Genomic DNA, 13,697 nt, shown 5'->3' with positions numbered 1-13,697 from the left:
AGGGGAGCTGGGTCACTGCAGAGGGTGAACCATAAAGGGAAATGGAAACTCTGGGTGGCTTTGGCTTCTTGTGGTGAGTGAGGAGAGCAGGGATGTAGGGCACGATGGAGTTGTCTTAAGTGGTGTCAGGCCCTGAGGGAAGGACTGGCAGGAGGTGTTCCCTGAAGCCCAAGGAACAAAGGGCATTCTGTGTTACTCTGTGTCTTAATGTCCTAGAATCTGGCATATAGAACATAGGAATATATGTTTGAATTAGTAAAAAATGAATTATATCCAAAGAAGGAAAACAGCAAGAAAGAATTTAGTGGCCTTGCTGAAAATTCAAAGAAATTTCCCAAAATGTGGTGGTGAATGAAAAGAGGCAATAGTTGGTCTCTGGAGGAGAAAGAGGATTTTGGCAAATGTGCAAAAGAACTAATTGTGAAATTGAAGTTTAGACTTAGAAAAAGTAAAGTCATAAACAGAAGGCCACAATGTGTAAAGGATATTCGAATTGAAATATTTTCCAACCCATATAAACAATTGCATGATGAATTTGTGATTTGGAAGTAGATTATCATATTCCTATGCTAAATCAGATGATTAGCTTTATAAAATGTTATGCCATGGTCATTCATTGTGAACTTAAATTTTTTTTAAGAGTTTAAACCATAATAGCCGCCTGAATTAATAGGTTTGCCTTTCCTAACTCACAGATACCAAATTGTAGAGATCAGCTCGTTTGTTTTATTATTAATACTTAAACCCAGAAACTGGACATTATGCCTGCAGACTTGGATTTCAACATAGAAAATTTCATGCATCTTCCAAATATTTTTTAATTACTAGGTGTCTGTAAAAATATAGTTTTGTATTGAGTTTAAGTGTTTTTTATTCCCACCCGCCCACCTCCAGCGTTGAGATGGGCGACCTGTTATTTTGGTGCCAGACACAGATTGTTTTGATGGGTTCAGGAAAGTGCTGGCTCGTGGTCGTCTTGCAGCGTGAAACGTGTTCTGCAGCTACCAGACCATTGTCATGCCCCGTTCTTCTTGTTGTCGTTTTAGTGACAGCTATATTGTGCGTGTCAAGGCTGTGGTTATGACCAGAGATGACTCCAGCGGGGGATGGTTCCCACAGGAAGGAGGCGGGATCAGTCGCGTCGGGGTCTGTAAGGTCATGCATCCCGAAGGCAATGGACGAAGCGGCTTTCTCATCCATGGTGAACGACAGAAAGACAAACTGGTAATGGCAGACTGCAGCGCGTGGCTTGAATTAGCAGCAACTGATTTCTTAAGTTAAATTACAGCCCTCTTCCCTTAGTTTTTTGTTCTTCCTTTTTTCTTTCTTTTTCTGACTTCAAATTCTTATAAAAACATCAAAAGTTAGAACTTGAAGCTGGTGCCAAATTGCAAAACGTGACCCTCACTTTCCAGTGAAATCTTTTTGCCACATACCATATAACTCATGCTCAGAAGAAGGATATGTGGCTGTCTTGTTTGCTTCTTTGATTAATTAAGATGTCTGTCGGTTATTATATAAGGCATTCTAAAACAAAAGCATGCTCTCTATTATGAATCACATTGTGCTGAGCAGTGAAGTCAGAGTTGTAAAAGTGTAGGATTTATTCATGGAGCATGCCATCGAGATTTGGATTGGTGAAAAGTCAAATGTAAAGCAGGTAAGGTATTATCTGACATTTGGCTACTTCTAAATAAATGTTCATCCAAAAGACACTGTAGCTCTTATTTCATACACTAATGAATAAAATGTGTCTGGAAAAGAGAAGTAACAAAACAGTAGTGGTATCACACTTCTATAAATAATTATACATGACTTTTAAATAAATACTTGGAGAATGATCATTTCCCCACATGGGGGAGGAGGGTTGTTAATTTATAACATACAATCTCATGAAGGAATTTTGATGTCCAATTCTTTGTTATGAAGGACTCTATGATGTGAAGGAAAATTGAATGTCCAAATCCATTTCAAATTAATGGCTGTAAACCTGGAATAATATTGCTACTATTCTGTACTTGATCATTGTATGTGTATTTAAAAGCCAACAGAAGATTCAAATTTGCAGGATCTCACAGAGAAAATGTAAGGACACCACAGGAACATATCGAAGTTAACCTTGAGACCCTACACAGTGGCATCTGTTGAGGTTTATGTGTTAAGTGTGAAAATTTAATCTTCTTTGGCAACCATTTTTTATAGTTTAAAAACACTACAAAATAGTAAGGCCAATTTTTAAATGTTATGTATGTGTTTTCATGCATGATTCACTTCTGAAATTTTAAGTGGAGAATACGATTAATTTTAAGTATCTATTCAGGGACTTACCTACATAATAGTTGAATAATTCAGAAATATTTATATAATTTTTACAATAAAGGTGATGTAACCATACTTCCAATGAAAAGTAAAATAACTGCCATTTATCTAGCATTTACTATGTGCTAAGTACAGTGTTAGCTAGCCCTTGGATTAGAGTATATCATTGTATCCTTTCAGCAACCTGGATAATTGAAGAAAGTAACATTCAAAAATATTCCACTTTTTTTTTTTGGTGACCCAACTTGGGGACCTAGAAATAATATTTGAAACCCTGTCCTTCTGACCCCAAAACTCTCCCACAGTTAAAAGCACAGCCACGGTTAGCCCTTTGATATATTTACTTTTTTTCCCCCCACCTTGTGCATAAATCTTTTTTTTTACATAGTTATAATAAGAGTTTATAAACACTTTTGTATCACTTGTTTTGCCTTAATATTCCCATTCCTGAGAATAGGGGTCTGTTATTTGACCATTTCCTTAGTTACAAATACTGAGAGTCTTTCCTTTAAAAAAAGTCTTTTCGATATTATGCATAGTGTTTCATAGATACCTACCTGTGTTTTCCATGTTTATTATTTTCTTGGAATAATTTGGGGATCAAGTTTTTATGACTTTTGATACACATGTTGACATACAAGGGACTGCTACCAGCATATATAAGAATTTCTTTTAACATATAGAGGATCATATATTTTCAAATCTTTGTCAGTATGATAGAATAACAGTGGTATCTTATTGTAGATTGCTAGGAAGATCAAGAGTTTTTCAATGTGTTAAACAGTTGTAACTAAATTATCTGATAATGTCCTTTCCGTATTTCCCATTGAGGTGTTATGTTTCTTCTTGATTTGTATGCCCTCCTGTACAGAGAAAGATATTCATCCTCATCTGCCACAGTGATGGCAAATATATTTTCACAAGCTTTTAACTTGCTGTTTTATTTTAGCTAGAGTTCTTTTTCTACAAAAATGTTAATAGAATTTTTTTTCCACTTTTTTCCTTTCTTGTTTTTATTGTTAACTTCTGTATTAGCAAATTATCTTACTTTATGGAGACATATTTTTAGATTTATTTTTCCTGGTTTTTTTTTCCTATGTTATGTCATAGACTAGTTCAACCTAAAATGACCCTTTAGACTATATCCTAGCCCCTTCATTCTATAAATACCTTTATGAACTTGTATCTTACCACTGACTTGTACATAGTAATTGCACTTCTACCATTTTTGTTTGAGGCCCTTTATATAAAATAACTTCAATTAAATTCCTGAAACATTCTGGAATGGGAAGGTATTATCATCTCCACTTTGTAGTTGGGAAAACTAAATGCTCTCAGAAGTGATCCACTTTGTCAGTCTGGGCACACAGAGAATCATGGGCAGAGCCAGCACTGGAACCTGTTTCTTGGTAGAGCCAAAGCCCAGTCCCTTTATGCTAACTCTGCATAGTAAGAGAGTAGTCCTGGTCCTCTGCCCACCCCCATGGAATTGTGAGCCAGCATCTCTTGTTTGTTGCTGTTGTACAAGGGCAGGCTGTCCTAAAAATGTGTCTCATGTCTTCTACCCTGTCATGTTTCTCCATCTTTCCATCCTTCCTGTCACCTTTACATCGTGCATTTGTCCTGAGGTCCACTTTTGACCTTTTATAGACATTAGTACTTAAACTACACACACCTGCAATTACTGCTCTGTCTTTGCATTCCTTACCTTGCCCCTTTGACACCAGTGGGAAATTCTGAACTCTTCAATTCCATGATACTTAAGCTCTCATATGTACATACACAAACATTTGGAGGCTTAGTGACTCCTCTGACCTACACTCTTCTATAATGCAGGATTTCTTCCCACTGGAGGGTATAAGCCTACATGGGAGCTCTGCAAATGGGAAAATGGGGTGTGTGGTTTGAGGGAGCCCCCTCCAAAAAAGTCAAGTTCAGAGTTCCTGGTATGCCAACTAGGTATGAAGTTGAAACAGCATTGCCAATCATTTTTCCAGTGTAGTGCAGTTCTAGAACTTGGTTTCTTGTTTTTCTTTTTCTTTTTCTTTTTTAATTAAATGGCACGGTGAGGACTTATGAACTTAACATTGTTTCTTGGGGAATGTCTGTATTCCAGACATCCTTTCAAAGTTGTTATTTGGAAAATAATTTTTTTGCCCAGTTTTCCTGAGCAACTATAGGTAGGCTAAATTTTTCTGAATTGAATCTTATTTTAGATGTATTAGAGGTATTTACCCTTTAATAAATCTTGTGAGAAACCACCTTATTAATAAGAAAATCCTAAAAGGTTGATAATTCTAGTAGCTGTCCAGGTGCAGTTCAGTGGGCATTCTCAACTACTTTGGTGTTAGTTCAGCTGGCACTGTTGAAAACCAATGCGGCAGGATATTAACTTTAAGTGTGCATACCCTTTTACCTGGTTTTTCTACATCTTGAGCCGTATTCTAGAGAAACAGGCTTATACACAGAGTTAAGTACAATGGTTCTCAATTTTTTTTAATCTCAGGATCCTTCTATAGTATAGACTGTAGAGTCTGTACTCTAAAAAAATTACTGAGAATGCCAGAGAACATTTTTTGGGAGAGGGTTAGTTAGCTATTAATATTTCTCATATTAGAAATTAAAACCAAAAATTTTAAAGAACATTTCTTAATTAGATTAACAATATTGTTAACATAAATGGCACTTTTTATAAAAAACAACTATAGAACTGTTTTCTAGGACAAATACAGTTAGCAATCAGACTGGCATCTTACATTCTTGAAAATCTCATATCTGGCTTAGTAGAAAAGAGCTGGATTCTGAAAACTATGTCTGCTTTCAGTCTGCTGTGATATGTTGTTTCAGTTGTATATGAAGAAAATCTAACCTCTCACAGATATGTAATTGCAAAAGGGAGAGGTAAGAGCCTTTTTCTACAGGTATAGATATTCTTCTATGATATTACACTAAACCTCAAACCCTGGTAGTTTCTTTAATATGGACTATGGCATCTACATCCTTATCCATGAACTTTTCAAACTGTTAACACTGGTTTAACTTGCACTTTGAATGGTTCTTTTACTCATGCCTGATTTTGTGACATTATGAATTGATCATTTGGAAAATATTGGTTGTTCCCTGAGTTAAATCTTCCAAATGCTGATACATTTTATTCTATAATACCAAAAAATCACATTTCTTAATATCATCACTGATCTCATCAGAAAAATCTTTTAAGTATTGGAAAGCTGTCCAAAATTTTCATTTTCATGAAAAGTTCAAATTTTACGATTGACCATAAATACTATCAGTTGTTTTCCTTGAAGTTTTAGTCTCACTTTATTCATTTTCAAGAGTATATCTTCCAAATGCCCAAGTCTGAATAACCATAGTTGGTCTGTCAGTCATTCTTTCAAGTAAAAATGGTGATCCATGAAAAAAGTGGTTAGTCAACTCACAACTAGAACAGTCACTCAAGTACTGTACTCTTCCTTGAGACATCAGTCATTCTTCCATTTGCAATGGAAATGAAAAGGCTATTAAAACATTCCTTCCTTTTCCAACCACACATTTGTGCAATGCCAGATTTTCCTCATGTACTTCAACCAGAGCAACTTATTACAACAGGTTGAAAGCAGAAGCAGATACGAGAATCCAGTTCATCACACAAAATAAAAGATATATACCAAGGGTTAAGGTTTATTGAGTAATTTTCCTGCTTCATCAAGAACATTCCAAGTTAAACTGGCATGTTTTTGTTTGTTTGTTTGTTTGTTTGTTTGCTTACTTTGTGTGACGGTGAAGAATCCCATGACTTTTAGTACTCTTTGGTACTGCCTTGATTTATGCCATGGCATAGCAGTTTTACTCACCATTCCTTTTGGACCATCAGTGCAAATGTGAAAAAGGCAAAAAATGTCTTCATTATTATGAAAATAATTTTGTCATCCTGGATGCCCCAAAAGGCCCTGGAGTCAAGAAGGCCCCAGGGTTTCACAGACCAAACTTTGAAAAGTGATAATTTGTGAGGATGTTCATTGTGGCATTGTCTGTAAAAATGACTGATTAGAAAACAATCTCTGTGTCCATTAGTATTGGTCCAAAGAATGGCCATACTGAGGATATTACACAGCCATTAAAAAGATTCCTTTTGGCAGAGTCAGAGAGACAGATAAAGCAGATACAACCCCCAGATATTGGTTCCTTTGAGGGCTAAAGAGACCCATGGGAGTTATGGTCTTGGCCGATGGGGTTAACTACCAGGGCAGATGGCCCCTCTTTGGAAATGGTGTTTATGTGTGATGAATCTGGACTCAGATGGGATCTCCCTTCATAAGACTTTCATGCTAATGTGCTGGAGGTGCAGTTAACGTTGGGGTTTAAGATATATTTAGGGGATTTGAATCTCTGGACTGACAATGTGATAGCTAGGTCCTGAGCCTCAACAGACTCCAGCACCTACAATCTGATCTATTGGACTTACCACACTCAGCTAAGATGGAGTTGAAGAAGGACAACCACCACACCATGGAGCCTAGAGTGATTACAACTGAAAATGGGAGGATTGCATCCAGCATCCATGTGGAATCTGAGCCTCCTCTTGACATAGAGGTGCAATGGACACAACCAATCCAATGTCCACATAGAAGAGGTGGCATTGGATTGGGAAAAGTGGACATAGTGGACGATGGGTATGGGGAAAGGCAGGAAGAGATGAGAGGTGGAGGCGTCTTTGGGACATGGAGCTGCCCTGGATGGTGCTTCAGAGGTAATCACCGGACATTGTAAATCCTCACAGGGCCCACTGGATGGAATGGAGGAGAGTATGGGCCATGATGTGAACCATTGTCTATGAGGTGCAGAGGTGCCCAAAGATGTACTTACCAAATCCAATGGATGTGTCATGATGATGGGAACGAGTGTTGTTGGGGGGGGAGAGAGGGGGTGGAGGGGTGGGGTTGAATGGGACCTCACATATATATTTTTAATGTAATATTATTACAAAGTCAATTTAAAAAAAAAAAAAAAAGATTCCTTTTGGGGAAGCAGATTTGGCTCAATTGATAGAGTATTCGCCTCCCATATGGGAGGCCAAGGGTTCAAACTCAGGGCCTCTTGACCCATGTGGTGAGCTGACCTACACGCAGTGCTGATGCGCGCAAGGAGTGCCATGCCACGCAGGTGTGTTCTCTGTATAGGGGAGCCCCACGCACAAGGAGTGCGCCCTGTAAGGAGAGCTGCCCAGCACGAAAAAAGTGCAGCCTGCCCAGGAGTGGCGCTGTACACACAGAGAGCTGAAGCAGCAAGATAACACAACAAAAGAGACACAGATTCCCGGTGCTGCTGACAAGAATACAAGAGGACACAGAAGAACACACAGCAAATGGACTCAGAGAGCAGACAAAGGGGTAGGGGGGAGGGAAGGGGAGAGAAATAAATTTTTAAAAATAAATCTTTAAAAAAAAAAGATTCCTTTTTACTTTTCTACATCTCTAGAACATGTTAAGGAAAATAAAAGGGCAAGATGTAGAAGAATTTATGGATGTGACTGCATTTAAACATACAAAATGCACAAACATAGGGGAATATATAAAGAAGCCACAGAAAGGGAACTGGGCTTACGCCCCCCACAATGATAGTGGGTAACTCTGGAAATAAGAGGCATTGAAGGAGGGGAGGGAGAAGTGAGTAAGAATGGGGTTTTCGTGTATTTATCTAAATTAATTCAATCTTTACAGTGTGTATCTTTTTGTATAGATTTTTTCACTCTTTTTTTTCTCCCTGTACATCTCATTTTAAAAGGTATTTTCAAAAATCTTTCTCAGGTTTTAAGTTAATGCCAAATTGCATGTATGCCAAAACTTGACTAAGGCTTTATATATGTTATGAAGATTAAGGAGTCTGAACTTTTTCATTTTTGTCATTAAACTTAAATATGTAATGCTCTCGTTTTAAGGTGATATAAAGAGGTAGTATCTGATTCCCCTCCCTTCCACAGTTTAGGTGACTGAATTTATTTCAGCATGCTTTCCTGAGAAAATGTACCTTTGGAATAATCTCAAGTTTGGAAAATTTTTACCAAAGACTAATTTTTTTTTCACCTTAAAAATATGGAGAAACTGAAAGTATTAAAAAAAAATGTTATTTTAAGGCTTTGGGTTGAGACTATTAAATTCTAAAATAGATAACATTTGTTAGTTAAAGCATTGGTTATCTATATTTCCTGAATTTGGAATGGGGCTGGGCTGACGTTTAATCATTGCACTATTAGAGGAAATGGCTATACTAAGGAATTTAATCATAAATAGAATTGTATGAGGGAACTGTTGTCCTCTTTTAATATAGTATAATAAAATTAACTGCTTGGGACTGCTACATGATATATCAATTTGAATATTATTCTCATCTATTCGTTAATTTAGGGAACATTTACTAGGAAGCTCTTAATTTCTATTTACTAGATGTATTCTTGAAATTTGTACTCATTTGAAAATATTCTCTAATTGAGATTTATACTAATTTGGCCAGGTCTTCACTCCTTCTACTTAATTAGTCTAAATTAATAAGATTTCATTGTGTTACATGTGGAGTTTTGCCAGAACAAATCAAGGCTATTTAGCAAAATCATTGTTATTCACAGTGAAACCATAGGAATAAATATTGTAAATATTTTGGATGGTGTGTGTGTGTGTGCGTAAATAAAGAACGATATTTACCTTCACATAGTTGCAATGCCTTTTATTCTTTTCTTTTCTTTTTTTTTTTTTTTTTTTTTTGAGGTACTGGGGTCAAGGATTGAACCAGGACCTCATGTGGGAAGCAGGCGCTCAACCACTGAGCCACATCAGTTCCCCTGAGTTGTTTTTTCCCCATTTGTTTTTCTTGTTGTTTGTTTTTGTTTTTGTTTTTTCCTAGGAGGCATGGGAACTGAACCCTGGACCTCCCAAGTGGGAAGCAGGCATGCAACTGCTTGAGCCACATCTGCTCCCTATTCTATAATATTAAACCTTGACAACAACCAGTTGCACTGTGCTGGACACAGGAATTTATCTTATAATACCTCTTAATCTTTTACAGACTAGTTAGAAGAACAAGACTAATTTAGCACACGAACTGTTACAGAATATGAAATGTACTAAATTGTGAAGGTGATAAGAATAAACTGGAAGAAAAGTAAAATTTGATGGTGGAAATATACTGGCAAATGAACATGACTTTAAGTTCCTCATTTATACAGTGTTTTCAGAGCATGTTCATATAGATGTTCTCATTGATAACTGTAGTGTTACTTCCACTTTAAAGATTAAAAGATTGAGGATAAGAGAAAACCTACTCAAAGTTATGGCTTAGTAGAAGACAGTTCTGAAACTAGATTGCTAGAAACTTGAAGATTATTCTTGTAATCCGGATCTAAGGTTAACAGAGGCCCAGATGAGGTTCTGTAGCATTGGAAATGGGGTTGATATCAAAGATATTGAAGGAAAAATGAAGTGAGTTTGGTGATTGATAATCTAGGAGATAGAGAAAGCAGAGGAGGTAAAGATGACCACATATATTTTGAGTAAAGAGAATGAGCAGAGAAGAAACTAGTGACTAAAATTTCAAAGCCAACTAATTTTCCAACTTGTTGAATTTGGGGTCACAGGAGACACCCATTAGGACAGGGGAGGAGATTGACATAGAAGCATTGAGCCTGGAACAGCAGAAATCCAAGACTGGGGCCTTCGCTTAGTGCCCCACAGTCAACGGTAGTAAGAGAAATAGGTGATGTGAAGAGCATGGTGATGGACTACACCCAGTACTGGGGGGAAAGTGGTCACCAAAGCCAAGGGGAAAGGAGTCAGTGGAGATTGGACGGTTAAGAGGGGCAAGCAAAGGTTTCTTCTGAGGTGGGGCACTCACAGATCTGTGGAGGCTGGGAGTGGAGGCTCTCATTAATTTCCTCCAGTGATGGTTCCTAATTAGATTTCTGTAAGCAGACAGCATCATGGTTCTGCAAGTAACCAGCTTGTATGTTTCAATCCTTCAGGTGGTATTGGAATGCTATGTAAGAAAGGACTTGGTCTACACCAAAGCCAATCCAACATTTCATCACTGGAAGGTCGATAATAGGAAGTTTGGACTTACTTTCCAAAGCCCTGCTGATGCTCGAGCCTTTGACAGGGGAGTGAGGAAAGCAATCGAAGACCTTATAGAAGGTATTGGATGTCTTACTGCATTATTAATGGAACTATGGAAACTTGCCAAGTTCTTTTTATTTCCAATAGTCTACCTTCATATATTCATCATTTATTTACAGGGCAGTTGGGGGCCAGGTCAGTAGATGCCAAAATTTGTGAGGATCCCAGGAGAACAAGTGACAGTGCAAGGGGAAAGGAGATGAGTTTCAGAGTAAGGAGTGATTCTCAATTTGTTTTAGAGTTTGCTGTGAAAAAGAAACAGACAAATTCTGGACTCCATGTGAATGAATTTTTTAATGATTGCACCTTCCCTGACTACTGAAACGGCTTTGGTCTCATCTGTCCTGGCTCAGAAGCGGAGAATGGATTCTGCTGAGCCCAGGAGGCTTCAGGCCTCCTTACGGTTCTGCACTCAGAGGCCCAGGTATACAGCTCCCTCTGGGAAGGAACAGGAATCAAGGAGGACCTGGAGCCCTGGGTCAGGTTAGGCCTCGCTCTGTGGCTGAGTGAGTAGTGGCTTTGTGTTACATCTGCCTGTGGCCTGGAAAGCCCTGTGGCAGGCAGTTCTCATGGTGGGCGTGGCCAGAACCCACAGGGGCAAACTCACATTCTCCACTTCCACCTGCTCAGTTACCAAATCAGAGGATTTGTTTTGCCATGTAAAAGGCACCATAGCTAGGTCCCCATGGGGAAAGAAATGTCAACCAAGGCAAATTAACGCTAGTTTCGGAATTCGGGAAAGTTAATCACAGAAGGTTGTACATTTGGTTTGTTTGAGAAATAAAAGTGTTGTCATTTTCTTTATTGTGGATTGAAGGGAAGAGAGAAGAGCAAAGCTTAAGAACAATTGCTTAGTGGTATAAGCAGTAGTAAGACAATTCAAGCTAGAGCATGATTCCATGAACACAATTATGTGATAACCAAAAAGAGATAATAAAAACCAGTTTGTGTTCACATTACAAATTTGACAGAGTAGCAAATATTTAAAATGTTGCAACTGAACATAGCTTTTTAAATGTTCAGAGGGAAAATTCCCCCTATATTAGGGATAGAGGCAGTTTGAGTCTCCCATTTGTAATTTTTTTTCCCTGTTTCTATTCTACCTGTTTTCTATCAAACTTGCCTTTAAACATTAATTGACTAGAGTAATTCAAATAATAGAGAAAAGAATCCTGACAGACAATAGGAATTGTACAGGGTATTTGGGGCTGCTTTTTCCCCTCCAATTGAAGTATTTCTCATCCTTTTCTGAGCAATTCTTTTTATTTCATTTTTATGTAATAGCAAAATATGCAAATTTTATCTGTTCTTTCCTTTCAGCCATTAACAGTGTCAGGTTAAACCACACATTACTGGTGCTGTTGGGGTTGGGGAGGAGTGGAATGTGGCAGGCAGTAACTGCTTGCAAATACGAATTTTTGTTTAATCTTTTTTCAAGTACAGTTATGCTGATTTGTATATCAGAATGAAGAATGGTGTGAGAAAGCTTAAAAATCGACCCCTAAAATTTTGATTAATTCCATCACGCAAGAAGCTAGGTTTTAGAATCCGGTATTTGAATTTCAGAACTGGAGGCAACAGTCCAGAATATTTATTCAAACTCTCTCATTGGCAGATGAAGAGACTGGAGAAGCTAGGTTTGGTTTGCGTAGTGAGATCGTGGTGGGTCTAATTTGGGGCTTCTCGGGTCCCTGGCCCTCCAGATCTCTGGCAGAGGGCTACTCTTTCTACCCTTGCAGAGGAGCAGGCAGGCATTCGAGACCACTCGCTCAGTGGGGCCCCTCTATTTGCTTGTTCTCTAATGGCTAGTATAGAAGTTTGAGGGATCAATTGAGAACAACAGTAGGCAATAATTATGGAGCATCCTGGCAAGAGTCAATTAAAGATAAGTAAAGTAAAAGCATTTCATTCCCAGGTAACCTTCCTGCTAGGGATTCACATTCAAAAGGAATGGGAGGTGGTCTTATTAAAATATACTTATTAAGTGAATGGATTAGACTTATTCTCTTTGGAAACACTTTTTATTGCATTTTCATTCTTTTAGGCTCAACAACATCATCTTCCACCATCCATAATGAAGCTGAGCTTGGGGATGATGACGTTTTTACAGTAAGTTTTGTTTTTCTTCTGCTTTCCAGATTACCTGATGATTAATCAGAGGGAGGTTCTGTTTAAGGGCATGAGAGACACTTTGCAGATTGGCATTTGCTGTTGCTGTTTGGATGCTATCACAGAGATGACACAGTTTTTCCTGCTCTGCGTTTGGCCTCGTTGCTTCATCTGCAGTGGTGCCGTCTGCCACCCATCACATTAGGGTCAGCTCTCCTGGTTCTACCCACAGTTTTCTCCCAGATTTAGGGTGACCAACCATTCTGGTTTGACTGAGACGGTCCCAGTTTTAGCACCAAAAGTCTCCTGTCCTGCGAAACGCCTCAATCCCAGGCAACTGGTCATCCTCCTTGGAGTCTTCTGTTATCATAGCTCCTCCTATGACATCCAGGAGAAGAACCAGAATTAAACCTTCTTAATGAGTAATTAAACATCTGATAAGAAAGGCCTGAAGGCTGAATTAGGCCTGACTGTGTGATGGCAGGAAATGGTCTGGCTATTTTGACACAGCTTGAGTTAATGGGATATAGAGGGGATTCAAAATGATTTCTCAGCTTGCTTCTTCATTTAAATCCTGTGCTTCTAGAAGTTAATTAACAAACAGTTCATTGCATGCCTGCTGTGTGCTGGGTGCAAGGAGGAACTTTAGGAGAGCATTTTCAAACACTTGGCTTTAACCCACGGTAAGAAATGCATTTACACTGTGACCCAGGATGAATATCCACATGTATACCTGAAAATCAAATTGTACTTCATGCTCCACATCCTGATTTTTTTTCCTTCTGTTTCCTATTCTTCCTGTTTTTTTAATTATAAAACTTTTCAAACATACATAAATATTTAAAGAGTAATAGAGAAAACACCATATACCCTACATCTAGATTCAACAGTTATAACACTATGTCCATTTGCTCTATCTGTGCATAAGTGTGTACTTAGACACATGTATTTTTTTTTTTGCTGACCCATTAGAAAGTAAGTACTTCAACATGCATCTCAAAAATAAGGCATTCTCCTACACAACCACATCATTACTATACCTAAGAAAATTAACAAGAATAATATCATCAAATATCCAGTCCATAGTTACCCAGTTATCCCAAGAAT

At 38.1% G+C, this 13,697-nt stretch overlaps 1 protein-coding gene across 3 annotated transcripts in view; it reads left to right on the top strand.

Annotated features, from left to right (window-relative positions):
• The window catches only part of SPRED2 (sprouty related EVH1 domain containing 2), a 128,420-nt gene that overhangs the window by 93,096 nt on the left and 21,627 nt on the right, over positions 1–13,697 (top strand). For all 3 annotated transcript variants that reach the window (XM_058278684.1, XM_012530030.3, XM_004470970.5), the window contains 3 exons: positions 1,047–1,224; positions 10,331–10,499; positions 12,526–12,590. In XM_058278684.1, the coding sequence (XP_058134667.1) occupies positions 1,047–1,224; positions 10,331–10,499; positions 12,526–12,590 (412 nt within the window). The remainder of the gene's footprint in view (positions 1–1,046; positions 1,225–10,330; positions 10,500–12,525; positions 12,591–13,697) is intronic.

The sequence above is a fragment of the Dasypus novemcinctus genome, chromosome 17 (assembly GCF_030445035.2).
Source record: "Dasypus novemcinctus isolate mDasNov1 chromosome 17, mDasNov1.1.hap2, whole genome shotgun sequence".
Classification (NCBI taxonomy): Eukaryota; Metazoa; Chordata; class Mammalia; order Cingulata; family Dasypodidae; genus Dasypus; species Dasypus novemcinctus.
This window is presented reverse-complemented; position numbering and strand designations above follow the sequence as displayed.